At 37.0% G+C, this 15,618-nt stretch overlaps 1 protein-coding gene across 2 annotated transcripts in view; it reads right to left on the minus strand.

Annotated features, from left to right (window-relative positions):
• NCAPG2 (non-SMC condensin II complex subunit G2) overlaps positions 1-15,618 on the minus strand; it is a 41,588-nt gene that overhangs the window by 23,911 nt on the left and 2,059 nt on the right. For both annotated transcript variants that reach the window (XM_079301058.1, XM_079301059.1), the window contains exons 3-10: positions 13,406-13,597; positions 12,285-12,399; positions 11,654-11,811; positions 10,825-10,959; positions 5,752-5,846; positions 4,836-4,905; positions 4,059-4,145; positions 1,781-1,876 (exon numbers count right to left, since the gene is read on the minus strand). In XM_079301058.1, the coding sequence (XP_079157184.1) occupies positions 1,781-1,876; positions 4,059-4,145; positions 4,836-4,905; positions 5,752-5,846; positions 10,825-10,959; positions 11,654-11,811; positions 12,285-12,399; positions 13,406-13,597 (948 nt within the window). The remainder of the gene's footprint in view (positions 1-1,780; positions 1,877-4,058; positions 4,146-4,835; positions 4,906-5,751; positions 5,847-10,824; positions 10,960-11,653; positions 11,812-12,284; positions 12,400-13,405; positions 13,598-15,618) is intronic.

Here is a 15,618-nt window from a genome sequence, read left to right on the forward strand (position 1 = left end):
CAGATTTGGAATTCTTTGTATTCTTACAACTGAAGTATTTTTGCTTTCTGCAAGAAGGAGGAGTAAACAGGCCTTGTGTATCCTTGGTTCCATAACCATTGTTCTAGAACAGAATTTGTTCTTCTCTATATTAAATTAGGGATTTGGCTAAAACAGGAGCATCAAACTGGTTATCTAAAATCAAACTGACATTTCAAGCTTTGAAGTAGAATTCACAATAGTAAGAACAGTTATAAGCTTCCCTTCTTAGTTCTGTGTCTTAAACTAAACTACTGGTGATTCTGAGTCAGAGCAACAGTTCAAAATGCCAAATACTTCATGTAGTATTATATGATTGGTTCTAGCAATGGAACCATTAGTGATGTGAAAATTATGAACAGCAGCTGTTAAAAATTTCAACCACTTCTGGAATCAGGAATTCTCCTGTTGTCTTGCTGCAAATCAATCATTAACCTTTTTTTTTTCCCTCACAACACACCATCTGTTACATTTCTCTAAATAAATGTATGCAGATTTCATAGTTTAACAGAACCTTTCTCCAAAAAGTAGTCTGGTCTCAAATATGAGTCCTGGGCTTTGGAAAGTGATTATGACCCTCTACTGATAGGCAGCAACTCCCTTAAGAATGGAACACTGTATTTTGTTAACTAACCAAAAAACAGTTAAAGTCCCTATTCTTTTTACAGACAGAAATAGAGAAATTATAGGAAAACATGCTTTGTAGATATCTTTCTCTGCCACTAGGACATAAATGCTTCATCCAGAAGGTTCCTTGTTTGCATTAATTCTAAAAGGATGGGATCCAACCTTTAATGTCAGACCAAACAAGATTCTGGGCTAGTAATGGCTCTGTTTCTATTTCCACCTCTACCACAGGGTTCTGTTGAAACCCAACAGCTCTCAACTCCTTCCTGTAACTCATAAAATCCACTGTAAACTTTTGAAGTTAACAGTAAATACCTTCAATTTTGAGAATTTCAAATACTTTTCTCATGTCTAGAGAAGATGCTTATGACCAATCAGTAAAAAAAACTGTAAATGTTTACCAGAAATTAATTTGGCTGTATGTGTATGCTCTCACAAACAGGGATTTCATCACTTCAGACAAAATAAAAACTGTCACCAAAGAAGGAAGTTTGTCTCCTCTTAATCACAGAGTGTAACTGAGTAGACAAGCTGCAGTGGGTCCCCTTTAGTCCATGCATGCAATCCACAGAAGGACATACACACACCATAAAAGAACTACAAGTAAGAAATTTCATTTTGAGTGTACATCCATACCACAAATGTCTGTCCATACAATCCAACTAGAATAAAAGTTTTCCTAAATTAATACTCTCAATAAATTCATTGAGCTATAGTCTCAGGCTGGTAATTAATCAGCAGGTGAGACTAAACCATCCTCTGAACACTTCTGGCTTTGATCAATGAAACACTGATAATTCCCTAAAGATCTTGGAAAAGATAATACAAGATTACACAGAATTTTCAGATTGAGAAGGTAAGAATACCAACTGCAATCCTGGAAAGCACTCTACATACCTGTAAACAAAAGTGAATTTTACAAGTAATTATATTAACAAGTTAGAATACTATTGTGCATGATATACCTAATTACAACTTGCAAAGTTACTCAGCTACATCTGTGATGTTAAACACTCATTTTGGTTTTTGTGGCCATTTCCTTTTAAAAGCAAATAATAAAAATGGAAGATGTGGAAGGGACCCAAAATTTAATAGCTGGAGAAAGACAGCTGTATTTTCTGAAAAGGATAATTACCTTCAGTGCTCTCCAGAGGATGGGCTGATACAATCTATAGAGCATTTCTTCAACTCCTTGACGAACTTTACTTTGTTTATGAAAATAACTCAGCATCTAAGAAAAACCAAATAAAACAGGCCCCAAAGTCATTTTAACATTCTGCATTCAGGAAGGGGTAAGGGGTTGCCACATTTCTTAATTCCATAAGACAGAGTTTTCATACTATGGAAATGACAAAACTAAACACTTTAATTGTCCCTATATCCTATTAGGAAATCTCAAAAATAGTAAAAATTAAAACAATCTAATAATATAATATTTTATAACTTTGTATATAGAGTCAGTAAGTTTATATAAAGATCTACAACAACAGAAAATCTCACAGCAACACCTGACTTTTGTTACTGTAAAAAATATTTTTAAAGTAACTGGCAGAAATACTTTGAAACCATGAAATTATAAACTACAGATAAATAAGCCTTTTCTCTGTTAAGAACAAAGGAATTTATCTTGTAAGTTGTGTTATCCAAATATACACACACAAACCTAATGCATTTTTTATGCATTGATGAAAAGCAAGTATCAGCACTCCTTGGGACTCAAAGCTGTGCTTAATTAGCTAAAAAATCCTGTTACTTTTATATCTAAATTATGCAGAAAAGAAAAAGTGGAAGACCAGAGCAGGATATGAGAAAGGACATAACGGAATTTGATATGAAGAATTCCTCCAGTTAAAATACTGAGCAGTTTGAGCTGTGGTCTAAGGTTGGCAATTAATCAGAAAGTGAGACGAGATCATACTCTGAGCATTTCTGGCCTTGATCAATATGGCACTGATAGTTCCCTGAAGATCTTGGAAAACAGAATACAAGATTACACAAAATTTGAAAAGAAGCTGACCCTCTAGTGGGCAGTTCAAATTTATTCCAAGACCCACACCACTTGCAGCCCAAAGACATACTTATTCACTGTCCTTTCAAGATCATAAGCCTTGGAGTCTGGAAAACATTAAATGCCCTGCCAAAAGTCTGTTCCATCAATCAGGAATCACAGGACAAGGAAATCCTTATAGCTATGAGAAAACAAAAAAGAACAAAATCCCTAAAAGACCAACCCCAAAAAATCCAAAACAAAACAAATAAAAAACCCACTACAGTATTTTACACTGGTATGTTGAGCTGTATATTGCATACAGTATACACTCTAGAGTCTGGGTATTTGGGAGAAAGTGTGGGAGGGGAAGGGACATTGATCAAATACAAATGTTTTAAAAAGCCTTGTGCACTTCTCATTCTGCTTCAAAAGTTCTGCTCATGGCTAAATGCCACAGACAGACCACTAGAATCAAAGCTTGTCCCTATAAACATACACAAATCCCTTACATATAATAAAAAGAAAAAAGCCACAAAAAAGAAAAGTTTCATTTCAGGCCCTACTAAGTTTGCCTCAGTTATGTTATGACTTTTTGTCCCTGTGATCATCTATGGAAAGGTCAATCCTATAGGCAAAGAAAGCTTAGACAACAAAAGCTTAGACAGCAAAAACTATTTGTGGCACTCTGGAAAATCCTCTTCTATTTCTACTTTTGAGCATCAAAGACAAATCTGGTGCAAAACTATAAGAAGATTCCTACTAAAACTCATTCTAACATTGTTTCTCAGAATATGCTATTTTTAAAGTATTTGTGGTGTGCTGGCCCCAGTCACCAGCTAAGCACCCAGAGCCATTCACACCTCCTCTGCTCAGTGGGGATGAAAGAACTGGAAGAGGAAAGCAAGTTCATGGGTCAAGATAAGGACAGTTTAATAAATGAAGTAAAGAGGACCAAAAAATCCTCAAAGGAGTGATGCAAGTGCAACCACTCATCACCTGCCAAAAGCAGGCCAGACCAATACTCAGCCAGCCTCCCAGCAATGGCTGCCCTCCCAAAACCCACTTTCCCAGTTTGCTGAGTGAATGATGGTTGTTTGGCATGCAATATCCTTCTGGTCAATTTGGGTCAGGTGTCTCAACTGTGACCTCCCAACTTCTTGCTCATGCCCAGCCCACTTCCAAGGGAAAAGACAGGGAGGAGAAAGCCTTGAGACCACACAGGCTCTGCTCAGCAGCAGCCAGAACACTGCTGTGCCACCAGCACACCCCAAACACAGCCCCATACAGGCTGCTATAGAGCAAAGTATTTCCATTCCAACCACACGTGGTATGGTATTTTAGTATGAAATGGAAATTTTCCACTTTACAGCAACTGATCTCATTTTGATGCTACTAGTTCATGTCATGCTTTCTTGGAACTTACCTCTCTAACTTTAGAATGAACAGAAGAACTTCTGGGAAGATGAATTCCATGATGCATGAAATCCTGAATGCAGTTATACTCAAGTACCTACAGTAAAAACACACACATGCTCCTGTTAATACAATAAAACAATAGTAAGCACTGTAGCTACTGTAGCTGTGCAGCAACTACATTTTTCCCTAAAACAAGCAACTGAAAATAGTATCTGCTATTATTTCTTACTTCACTTCTGCTTGGCCCAATTTTTTCCATGCTGGGGGCCTCAGTCTGCCTCAAGTGATTTTCAAAATTTCAGAAAATACAACTAATCCAATTGTCAGAAGCCACTAGCAGGGGAAATAAGAGCATTTTGATATCTGAAATTTTGCTCTATCATTGTTGTGATCTGTAATTATGCCTTTAATAATTTCCATGAAAATCCACAAGAACTAGACAAATACTTGAGCTATCAACTATACAGACTTGTACATATTGAATAAAAGCTTCAGTAATTCAGCTAATGGTATGTTTATGAAAAACATTGTGTATATGCATATTTGTGTGAACCAAAACTTCAGCAGCAGAATTAAAGGTGTTTAACTGCAGCCAAGCTGATCTCAGTGGAAAAAGATTCAAAGCATGACATATAGTTACTCCTTGACAATGCTGAAGAGGCCTTTTCCTTAGGGAAGTAACTTTTTAAGGATTGTTAAAAACCTCTCTGAGGTGGAAAGTCATGAGTCTTTCCCACCCTGAAAATTCAAAACTATGCAAATGAAATTTCAAGTGTAGTGTTACCTCTATGAATTCTCCTGACACCTTCTTCCAGGCCCTGAAGTAAACTTCTGAAATGTATTCCGTCAAGGATCTGCATTAACACACAGGAAACACTGTCAGGAAAGCATATCTCTAACTGTTTATCTATGTACAACACATGAAGGTGAAATACCAAGTTTTGTATAAGAACCAATACTGTTCCTAATTCTGTGCACCAAAATGTTTTTTAGAATAAGAAATCCTGTTTTTCAAGTTAACTACCAAATTAACTCTTAATGAACCCAAGCATTATTACATGATATTTGAAATATCTCTTGTGGTGAGAGAGTCAAAACATTCAGAGAGACACTTTACCATTTATGTCTTGAAGAATGCCTTAAATTCTTTATAGTGATGTACAGGAATACATTATTCTACCTGAAAGCACTAGAAAGCCTCTGATTTTAATACACAGAATTACTTCTGCAATATTTAACTGAATAACCAAAGGAAAAAATGTCTCCATATTTTTCATCCATCAGCCAAGTTTTCAGGCTATGATTTATCCTGCAAGTCACTTCTTATTAGAATGCCTTATATAGAAACTGAGCAAATTAAATTAAGAGATTGCTCGTAGGAAAAAAAATAGAAGCACCCTACAAAAGGAGAAATGGACCTGCAATCCTCACAAAAGCACTGCAAATAATACAGTCCAATTTCTATCAAAGTAATTTGCTTTAGCTAATGGCAAATAAACATTTGCTACTCCTGTAACTGTACACCAGGCACGTCAGAGCTACTATAAAATGAAGTTGCTGAAACAATATAGCAGTTATGTTCAGAGGATTTGTGGGTTTCTGGATACTGATACATTTTTTCAATACACTAGGTATTTTTAGAGTGAGACAAGATTTTAGACAAGCTCTGACTAATTAAGTACTCTAACTGGGATGCATACCTTGGAAAGAACTGTAATTGGTTTTTAACAGTTCCATGTATCATTTTAATGAAGTTTACATTCCAGCTGAACAAAAAACTCAAGAGTCTTCTTCCCTGTGGGGAGGGGAAAAGAAGAAAAAACAATGGGAACTCAAAGTTCAGAAAAATACCCAAAGAGCTACCTCAAAAATTAGTAAATACAAAGGAAATTACATCTTTAATTTTAAAATGCAGAGGTGAAATGGAAAAAACTATTTAGGATTCTTAATTATTAAACAGAATTCAAGCGCTGCCGCTATTCATACTGTAGAAAAAACACAGAATAAATGAACACATGGATCACGTATCTGCCTCCACTCTTTCAACAACCTTTCTGTTTTGGTGTGCCTTCAAACAGCATTCCAGAACAATAACAGACTGTGCAATCAGCACCCTCATCAAGGCTGGATCACTGAGCTCTGCCAAGTGCAGTATCATCCCAGCACCACACTGGAATGATGGTGAAGGCATAAATAAAATACCACAACAACTCTACCAGCACTGGACACAGAACCATTTTTAACAAAGCCACAGAGAACAGCTGGGCCACTGAGGAAATTAACCTTCTGATCAGCAAGTACAATTCCTTTCCTTTTGCCACGTGAAAGGTAATATCGCAAACCTCCTGGAGCTGCAGTTTTCATTCATGGAAACCAGAACTATTTTTGCCAAATTAGTTTTCTTCATTTTAACAACTCAGGAACAATGATGACAAATGTCATGAGCAATAGAATTTTGCAATAAAAGGCAATGGAAGGCTGTGAATGAAGGAAATAAGCCAATGCTCTTCCAGAATCAGCAAGATCTGCCCATGGCATTGGAGCCTTATATAGCATCTGTAGAGGCAGCCTCATTCTGACTCAGCTTACAAATGAAGGTAAGACTTCAAAATGTTTGATCACACATAAGGGTGAGTCAGCCAGTTGTAAGGGTCCTTTCTATCTGCCAGCTTTCAAGCCAAAAATAAATCAGGAATATTAATAAAGGAAGTACAGCAGTAAAGAGCACATAGGCAGAAATGCAAAAGGGTCACTGAACAAACAGCAGAGGTTAAGAAGCACTTCCATTGAGAGCTGGACCAAGAGTTGTGGTCACACCTAAGACCAAACAGAGAAATAGAATGCCAGTCACACTTGGAGCTGGAATCTCATAGAGTAGGGGAGGGAGATAGAAGCACATGGTCAGAAACTGCCCCATAGTGCAATTGATAGCTGAAATGCCTTTAGCTGAAGAAGTAACTCAGAAGCTCATCAAAATCAAGACCTAAAGGCTAAATACAATGTCAAGATTCTTGTCTACAGGTCCGATGGAATCCTTCCAGTTGTCAGTGAGAGTTGTCTCTATCTCCAAATTTGATGGCCTAATATAAACATAGAGGAGTCCCACTTAGCATGTCACAACATCCCTGACAAAAGAAAAGGTCGAGGGAGTTTTGACTTACAGTTCTTTCCTCAACAAAGCATGGATGAGGACAAACTCAAACTCATCTTCTACAACGCCAGCAGCAAGACAGATGATAAAAAGCCAAAAAATAGTTCTCAATCAATTCTTTTCAACCTTAAGTATCAAAAGATTATTTTCAGGAGCAGGCTCAATAAGTGCCTCTAACTTAACCTGCTGCTTGTGATTAATGGATCTGAAATAATTACTGGTATCAACATTCTCATGAGAGGTAGGCTGCTAATAGGTGAATAACACTGAATTTGTCATCTTTGGGATTAATGCAGTATCAGTGTGGGCACGTGACTTTGTGCTACACACACAGAGAAGGTTAGCAAGGAAAGAGTACAGCAGACCCACCTCTAAAACAGAATAACATGCTCTGCAGGCTTTGCTGCTGTTTAACTGGAAACCCCATCTGAACAAGAATGTTTGCATAAATCAGAAATATAAATTCAGAGGATCACCCCACTAAGGCAGCCTGAAAATAATCCTCTGAGACATGTTACTCTGTGTTGAATAGCACAGCCTGGGAAGGCAGAAACACTGAACTCTCTGATCCTGCAATCATGTATAAATGTGCAGTTCTCTATTGGTTTAATCTGATTTAGAACTGATCACTGCATTCCTGCCCTTCCCTTCCTTCAGTCTTGCATATGATGAACCTTTCCAGACAGTTCATCTGCCTGAAAAATAATCTTACTAGGAGAAAACAGCTACCTCCTTCAATCAACCCATGACATTGCTGCTTGAACCTTACACTGTGGAAAGGAAAAGAGGAATGCTAGCCCATGGCAACACAGGATCATTGCAACCTGGAGTTACAGCAGCTTAAGCTGCTATGGTGCTGTGCTCTGGGATATGTACTCTAAAAAAAACTAAGATTACTTTACTTACGAACTGTAGGACGAGTCTGCAGGCATTAAAGGGAGCATTAGGCCTGATATACAGAAGTTCAGTTTCATCTCAAAGCAATTCATACATCATGTTGATATTTAGTGTTACTATGAGTATTTTGGAAGAATTACACGATGCAAAAAAAGGTCCAGCAGAGATACTGAGGGAGTGTTGGTTGCTTTCTTGCTGCCACAAGAAATCTATCATTAGTAAATGAGCCAGGAAGAAAAATTAGAGAATGCACATGAGGTGTGTTATCACTGCAACTGAACTCCCACAGCATGCAAATCCCAAACAAAAGGACTTGCAGCTGAAGTACAATGGCTTCATAGCAACAAGAAAATGCTCTGAACACTTTGAATCTCCTGTCTGCAGAGCTAGGGAAATCCAAGCTGATTACCATTCTGGATAAGTACTGGAAGCTCATATAGTGAAGCTGGATTTCTGCTCACAAACAAGATGTGAATTTGGATGTTTAAGTCCCTGAAATGTTAATTGTCTGAAGAGTGATTCATGTGATCAGCTGTTTAGTTACTATTATATGAAGCTGAATTGTCCTGTTGACTCTGCTGACTGGGGTTAATATGGCACACCCTAAACACAGAGCAATTTTACATGCCCAGATGGTTTTCCAGAAGGCAGAGATCTATTACAGTCCTTTACATGCCAGCTCCACATGGATGTCTGAGGCAACTCAGGTCATTTAATGTAGCATGGGGCATTCACTTAAGCAATCAAATCCTTCCCAGGACCTTCGCTGATTAGATCTCCTGCACAGATGTCTAAATTTATTTCAGACACTTAATTTAACTGAACCCTGTCCTAGGATCTTTCCAGAATGGGTTATGGTTCTCCTTTCATTTGGAACTGTTATCCTCCAGGATGTAAAGTGACTTGTGTATTGGGCTGGCATGGGAAGACTTTGGTAGTGGAGATCTGCAGAGGTGGTTTCTGTGAGAAGCTGCCAGAAGCTTTCCCTGTGTTGACAGAGCCAATGCAGAGCTCCAAGGCAGACCCACCACTGGCCAAGGCTGAGCCCTTAGGATACAGCTGGGAGCTGCTGAATCCAGAAAGCCAAGAATCCAGAATTGAGGATTTAAACCACTAATGATCAGATGAGAGAGCAGAGGGTGCAGTGAGGTACTCTCTACATCTACCTAGAAAGAGACAGGCCTATGAAAATGCAAACGTGACAAAATGTCAAGAACCAGAAATCCCTGGGAGAGTGAAGAAAAAGATCCTGGGCAAATAAGCAAATGTGCAGAGTGTCCAAATCTGCACATTCTTGTGGAGCAAAGTGGATGAGTTTTAATATGCCAGGAAAAATATTCATTACCAAGTCTGATTACCACTGCTTTCCTCCCCTCCTATTAAAAAAACAAAAAAAACCAAAGAAACACAACTTGTATACTGAAGGCTGTTCCAATCAAAGATTCAAGGTGCAAACTTCCTTTAGAAAAGCTGTGTAGTAATTAACACGTTATACTGGAAGTCTCACACGATGTGGAAAAAAAAGAACTAGAAGAATTTGCTTCCGAAGCACAGATAGCAGTTGTACTTCACATATATAATTACAATTACATATATAATTAAAATTACTGTATCTATACAAAGATGAAATATTAAAATAATATGGTGGATTCAAATACAACAGAAGAAAAAAAATAGAATCAAATTTAGCTAATGCATTTTAAGTACTGTTACAAAGAACACACACAAGTACACACTTTTTCTAGATGACAAAAAAATGTCCACCAAAGACAAAAAATTAATTGTAAATTCTTCAATAAAGTCTTACCTGTCCTTTCTCTTTCCACCCATGATTTCTTTTTCCATTCCCATCTCTCATATTGCCTTAGTACATCATAATGTTAGTCAAAACTAAGACAGCTTAAAATATACTATGTAAGTAACAAAAACCCCACCAACTTTATGGCAAGTATCCAAACCCTGCTCTATCAAACATTTCACCTAACTCCCTTGTTATCTCAATATTTAAAATGTCATATCCTTATACTGCAACAATCTCCAGGCTCATTTCATGACAGGAGTTCATATATTCCACAGGAAAAGGAATATATCTATGGTACACATGCAGGGAGGAGTTAAAACTTCAGAGACAAAGTCAGGTGGTGGTCATCTAACCAGAAAAAAGGCTTGGACACTACTATTCTGGTGCACAGGCACAATCTAAAAATAACAAAACGGCAACAGTTCACTGAGAGAAATGTATGTAGTTAAATAAAGTAATTCTCATTTTTCTGTAAAGTTAGGTTCTTTTCATGCTACTTTTAAAACAGAATATGGCAACACAATTTCCTAGATGGAGTCATTTTGAAGGAAAATTATTTTGCTACAGTTACTTGTCTTCAATAAAAGAAAAACTATAAAAGAGAATAAAAGAGAAGAAAATAATTAGACTAGGGAATGATTTTAAATATCGAGTGAAATGCACTGGAAGCAAAGCACTTGATTCTTATTGCCTTAGGATAAAAGAACTGGACTGAAGATTTAGACTTAAACTTTCACACTTGAGTCTGGAATAGAAATAAGTTTTCTAAATGAAACAGAGTATCAACCATTTATAGCTTCGAGTCAGAGCTGATTAGTCTCATGTTGCTACCTACTGTACAGCAAAAAAAGACAAACTGCAAGATTATTAAAAGCAACCAAAGCTCACTGGCACAAAACCACAGTAAAATAAAAGTTGGCTTACCTCTTCTTTCTTAATGTGTTTTACACTCATAAAACACTGAAGCAACAAGTCCTTGACTTCATTACTCTCATCTGAATCATAATCAAAACAAAGTAATGTCTGATGTAGATTCCATAGACGAACTATATCTGCACCCTGACAGGAAAGAAGCCCATATTAGAGTGGAGTAGGCATGGCTTTAATGCAAAGTGAAGTTGAAGGGATTTTAAATAATGAACTTGAAATGTGTTGTTACACATTGTGAAATTATGATCATTCATTTCATCACATTACTAGGAAAAAATATATGTAACTGCAGAAATTCTGACCTCCAACAAATTAAGACATGCTCAAGAGCAGAAAAAAAGTTGGCATTCCATGCAAAATATGTCAAAACCACATCATTCCACCTTTTAAACTTCATTTAATACATGCAGTTAACAGGGAAAAACAGAGGAAAGAAATAAGGATACATCCATTGGGTTAGTGCAAAAGATGTGTATCATAATACTCCAAGTAACTCACACATTTTGAAAAATGAATGAAAAATTATTTGTAAAAGATAAAGAGCAAGCAAAGCTTTCCACAAGTTATCCCTATGCTTAGCTGAACATAGCACTTGAGTTGACAAAAAGAGTTAATTCCAATAAAAACCTTGGTAATTGGACTGTACAAAGAGCGAAAAGATGAAAAGGAATGCAAAAAAAACCCCCAAAGATCCAGTTCTTGTGAAACTGATGCCAAAAATCTTTACAATTTGTTCTAGAGAAGACAGTGTTTTATTGGAGGTCTTTATGTCTTTTTTGAAATATTCAATAAAATCCTGAAAGTCAATATAGTCTTAGCATACCGTGGCAGCTTTATTCAGGCTTTTCCTCAGCAGAATGAGAAACAGAGTCTTCCCCAGCTGCTCCTTCCCTTCCAGTCCCTTCTCCCACCACATTTCACACACATGTTGGATAGCATCCTGCAGGGTTTTTTCAGATGCAGGTAATGCAGGAAAAATGCCTACAAGAGTAATGAAATAATTATTTACTGCAATGAACCAAGTCATTCCTGTAAAACAGCAGCCTGTTAGCACACTAACTACACCTCACAGTGTCAGCTAGCTCCTGCCACATTTACATACTCTCTTGGCTTATGCTCACTGCAGTGTTCAGGCAACTCTAAGGTTTGGCCCAAGTTTTTTGATCAGTAACAATGGAATACTGAGTTTCCCTTAAAAGTAATAATAAGTTACAAGATAATCAAAGTTATCTTCCACCGAGTGAACAGCTAGGAGAAAGAAAACTATTTACATTCCAACTTCTAAATTGTGCAGCAGATTTTTAGGCAAATACTCCCTTAATTTTGTCTTATAAATATGAATTCAAACCAGTTCCAACTTTTCTCCTGTGAATACTGTTTCATAAGCCAGCTGGATTTCAGTCAGATCAAACAGCCTCTGTAAAATGCTGCATTCTGTACAGAGAAGTACTCACTGTTCAGTATAAAAACACATTCTACAAGAGCTTTGTAGTTGACACTTTCATCCACCGCAGGTATGGAAGCAGTAACGACAGCTGCCACTCCTTGGATCACTGCTACAGTTTGTTTCTGAAAGAAAGCAATGCTGAGGAAACATTTCTGCAGTTTGTTTTGGACTCAGAAAATAATTCAAACAAGAAATAAACCTTAGCAACAGACAGCAAAACTGTTCCATTCAAAATTCCATTTTGAAGGAGGACACTGGCACCTAAAATCTAGCAAATAAGGGGCAAAAGAATAGATCTTTACAGTATATCTTTTCAAAAAGTTTGAAAAGGGTTTTCAGCACCAGCTAGTAGAAAACTTTGTGACTGTACATGTGCATTCCTGCACTAAAATCCTTATCTGTGACAAACCCACTCAAACACACATCCATTTCAGAGCTGAAAAGCCCCTAACTAGCAGGGTCTTGTGTAACTCAGACGTGTACATCTGGTGACTTTCACTCCAAATGTGTGATTCTACAGGCCTCTGAATAGATGGTGGATTTTTCTACAAGGCTCCAGGTTTCTCTAATGACTTCCCCACTGCATTTCTTTTCTTCCCCCAAAATTAAATAACTTTTTCCCCCAGTATTCTCAAGGCTACATAGACTACAGAACAGAAGGCAATATATAAATGTCTGAGTCAGAAAAGTTCTGTATATTCTAAATTTGTGTCAAGGGACAGTTAAATCTAGATTTCATGATCTTCATTAAATAAAATGACATCACAAATCAGATAGTGAATTTTTTATACTATATGCCAGCTACTTAAACTTAACATCTGCAACATTAACATTTGTTTAGTGAAATAAGACAGAAAAAGCCCATTCAACTCTACTGAGAAAATTAAGTGACATCTTTCATAATTAAAATTATCAGCAGATCTAGTCTTTTACAGTACAGACCAATCATAAGTTCAGTTTAACCCACAGATAAATTAAGTAATTTTAAAAATGCGCAGGAAGGTGATATTTGGAGCTGATCTTAGTTAATAAGCCTTGCATTTTTTCAGATGTTATGGAAATATTCCATTTTATTTCCCCAAAAAAACATGAAACACTCATTATATTTTCATTTTACAAGATTCTTACCATTTCTGGAACTATGTCAACTTCCATGTCATCATCACTTTTATCATCTCCATTCCTGTGCCATGTTTCCATAGGGTTCTCCATCAAGCTCTCTGTCAACAGCTGTGTCAGTCTCTGCCATAGCACTTCTTTTTGCTTTCTTGGCAATTCTTGAAGTAGTTCATTCAAGTCAAAATGATCTAATGTATTTTTCTATAAATGGTCAGAATATAGCACACAATCCCACATCAGTGAAGCAGTTTATACTTCATCATCATATTTTCTACATTTAATGTGGGTTTTTACATTAATGATCACCTTACATTGCTCTGCAGTTATAGAGATAAAATACCTTCTAGAAGTTATATTTTTAAAAATAGCATAAGAAATTCCTGCTAGTTAACTCTATCATGAAACAAGAGTGCTGCTTCTAAGACAAAAGTCTTTTGCCCTTGATAGTAATGAAGACAATTCCATACTCTTAGCTAAGCAGCTCAAAACTGCACAGAATTTAAGTCCCTGATTATATCTGTGCTCTCTTAAACATCAATTGATGATGATTGTTGAAAGAAATTCCTTAGGTAAGGACTGGAAATGCAGCAGTCAGTAGAGGCATAGGGGCAGCACTAATTTGGGATATGAACTGCACACATCAGAGCTCTGCACACTGGGCTGTTTTAAAGCCCCACAGCAAATCCAGCTCCCTGAGCCCACTGACCTCACACCCCCTGCTGAAACCCTGCTGACAGGGAAGCCACCATCAGTCCCCAGTAGAGACTGCACCACGAGGCTGATCTGAACTATTTGCCAGTAAGAACTTTGCTAGAAGAATTTACCTCAGAGACACAAGGAGTCTGTTAGCACCAAAGAAGGATAGGCAACCTGCTAGGAAAGGGAATATGCAGAGTGGAGATGAGAAGGAAAACCAGGCACAACCAAGAGAAAGAACAGATAGTTTCTGAAATGTAATTTGCAATGCTGAAGTGAAGGTTTACTGGATCAAAAACACTTCAGAAGAAAGAAGGAGAATGTCCATGATCTTGAAATAAATATATTTTTAGTTAGTTTTTAGATCCTGTTACATATTTATAAGAGAATTTCTATTCTATTTTACAGCTGAAAACAAATACAAAAAACCAAAGGCCTCATAGGGAATTCTGCAGCCCTTTACTTCAAACAAACCCAAAAGACAGGATATTAAGACTCTATTGTTTTGAACAGAAAGAATGCACTCATAATAAGACCAAGAGCTTCTGGATTTTTCTTTGGGAAGATATGAGATAGAATTATTCCAAAATCTTTGAGGGGAAAGGATAACAATGAACAATAATCATATCTGTGATTCTTCTTTTTCTGTCTAAATTATGTATTTTCTTGAATTGAAATGGGATTTAGTGGAAAAAAATAACAACACTGTTGAAGATAAAAAAAAATGAGCGGCACAACAATATGACATTTTTAAAATATTATGAAAGAAAAAATAGAAAGCCCATGAGAAACCTTGAAGGAAAATTAGCAAAGTCCTGGAATTTTAGAAGACACTAATGAATCTTAACATTGAGAGTGCAGAAAAGAAAAATTCAAGGGGGAAGTGAAAAGGGGTTGGGGTGTGTGCAGCAAACAGACACTGAAAAAAGCAGTGATGCTAAAGACAGAACTTTCAAGAGAGTTTAAAAGGCAAATTCTAAGGCTAGACCACTATCTAAGTAGCAAATATAATACAAAAACTAAGGAAACCAGTGAAGCTTTAATGATGATTTATTTAATCACAGCCTCCTCCAGAGGGAGGGAGAGAGAGATCCAAAAAGGAGGACCCTCATACTAAGACAAGACATGATCACAAATCCTCCATCGCTGAAAGTTTCTAAAGGAAATTAATGAAATAACTTGAGTCTCTTGGACAGTCAGAAAGTCATGTGGGTATTCGTGTTCCCTTATGCTACAAGGTATAAAGACAATTTTCATCAATATACTCATTGTAGCCGGTGACAAAGCTTCCAGAGATATCAGCAACAGCTGAAAACTGTTGCAAGAGAACACCCGTGAATTGGAGAATGATGAAAAATAAAAGGATGGGGAAAAAAAAACCAAGCCAAAAACCTAACCACTTTAAATCCAAATAGCCCATGGCACATTAAAATAAATTACTGAATGCAGACAGCAGAATCAGCACAACCAAATCAATTGAAAAGGAAACACTACAAGTGAAAACTAAAGTGAATAGTTTTTTGTTA

The sequence above is a fragment of the Erithacus rubecula genome, assembly GCF_903797595.1.
Source record: "Erithacus rubecula genome assembly, chromosome: 3".
In the NCBI taxonomy this organism is placed as follows: domain Eukaryota; kingdom Metazoa; phylum Chordata; class Aves; order Passeriformes; family Muscicapidae; genus Erithacus; species Erithacus rubecula.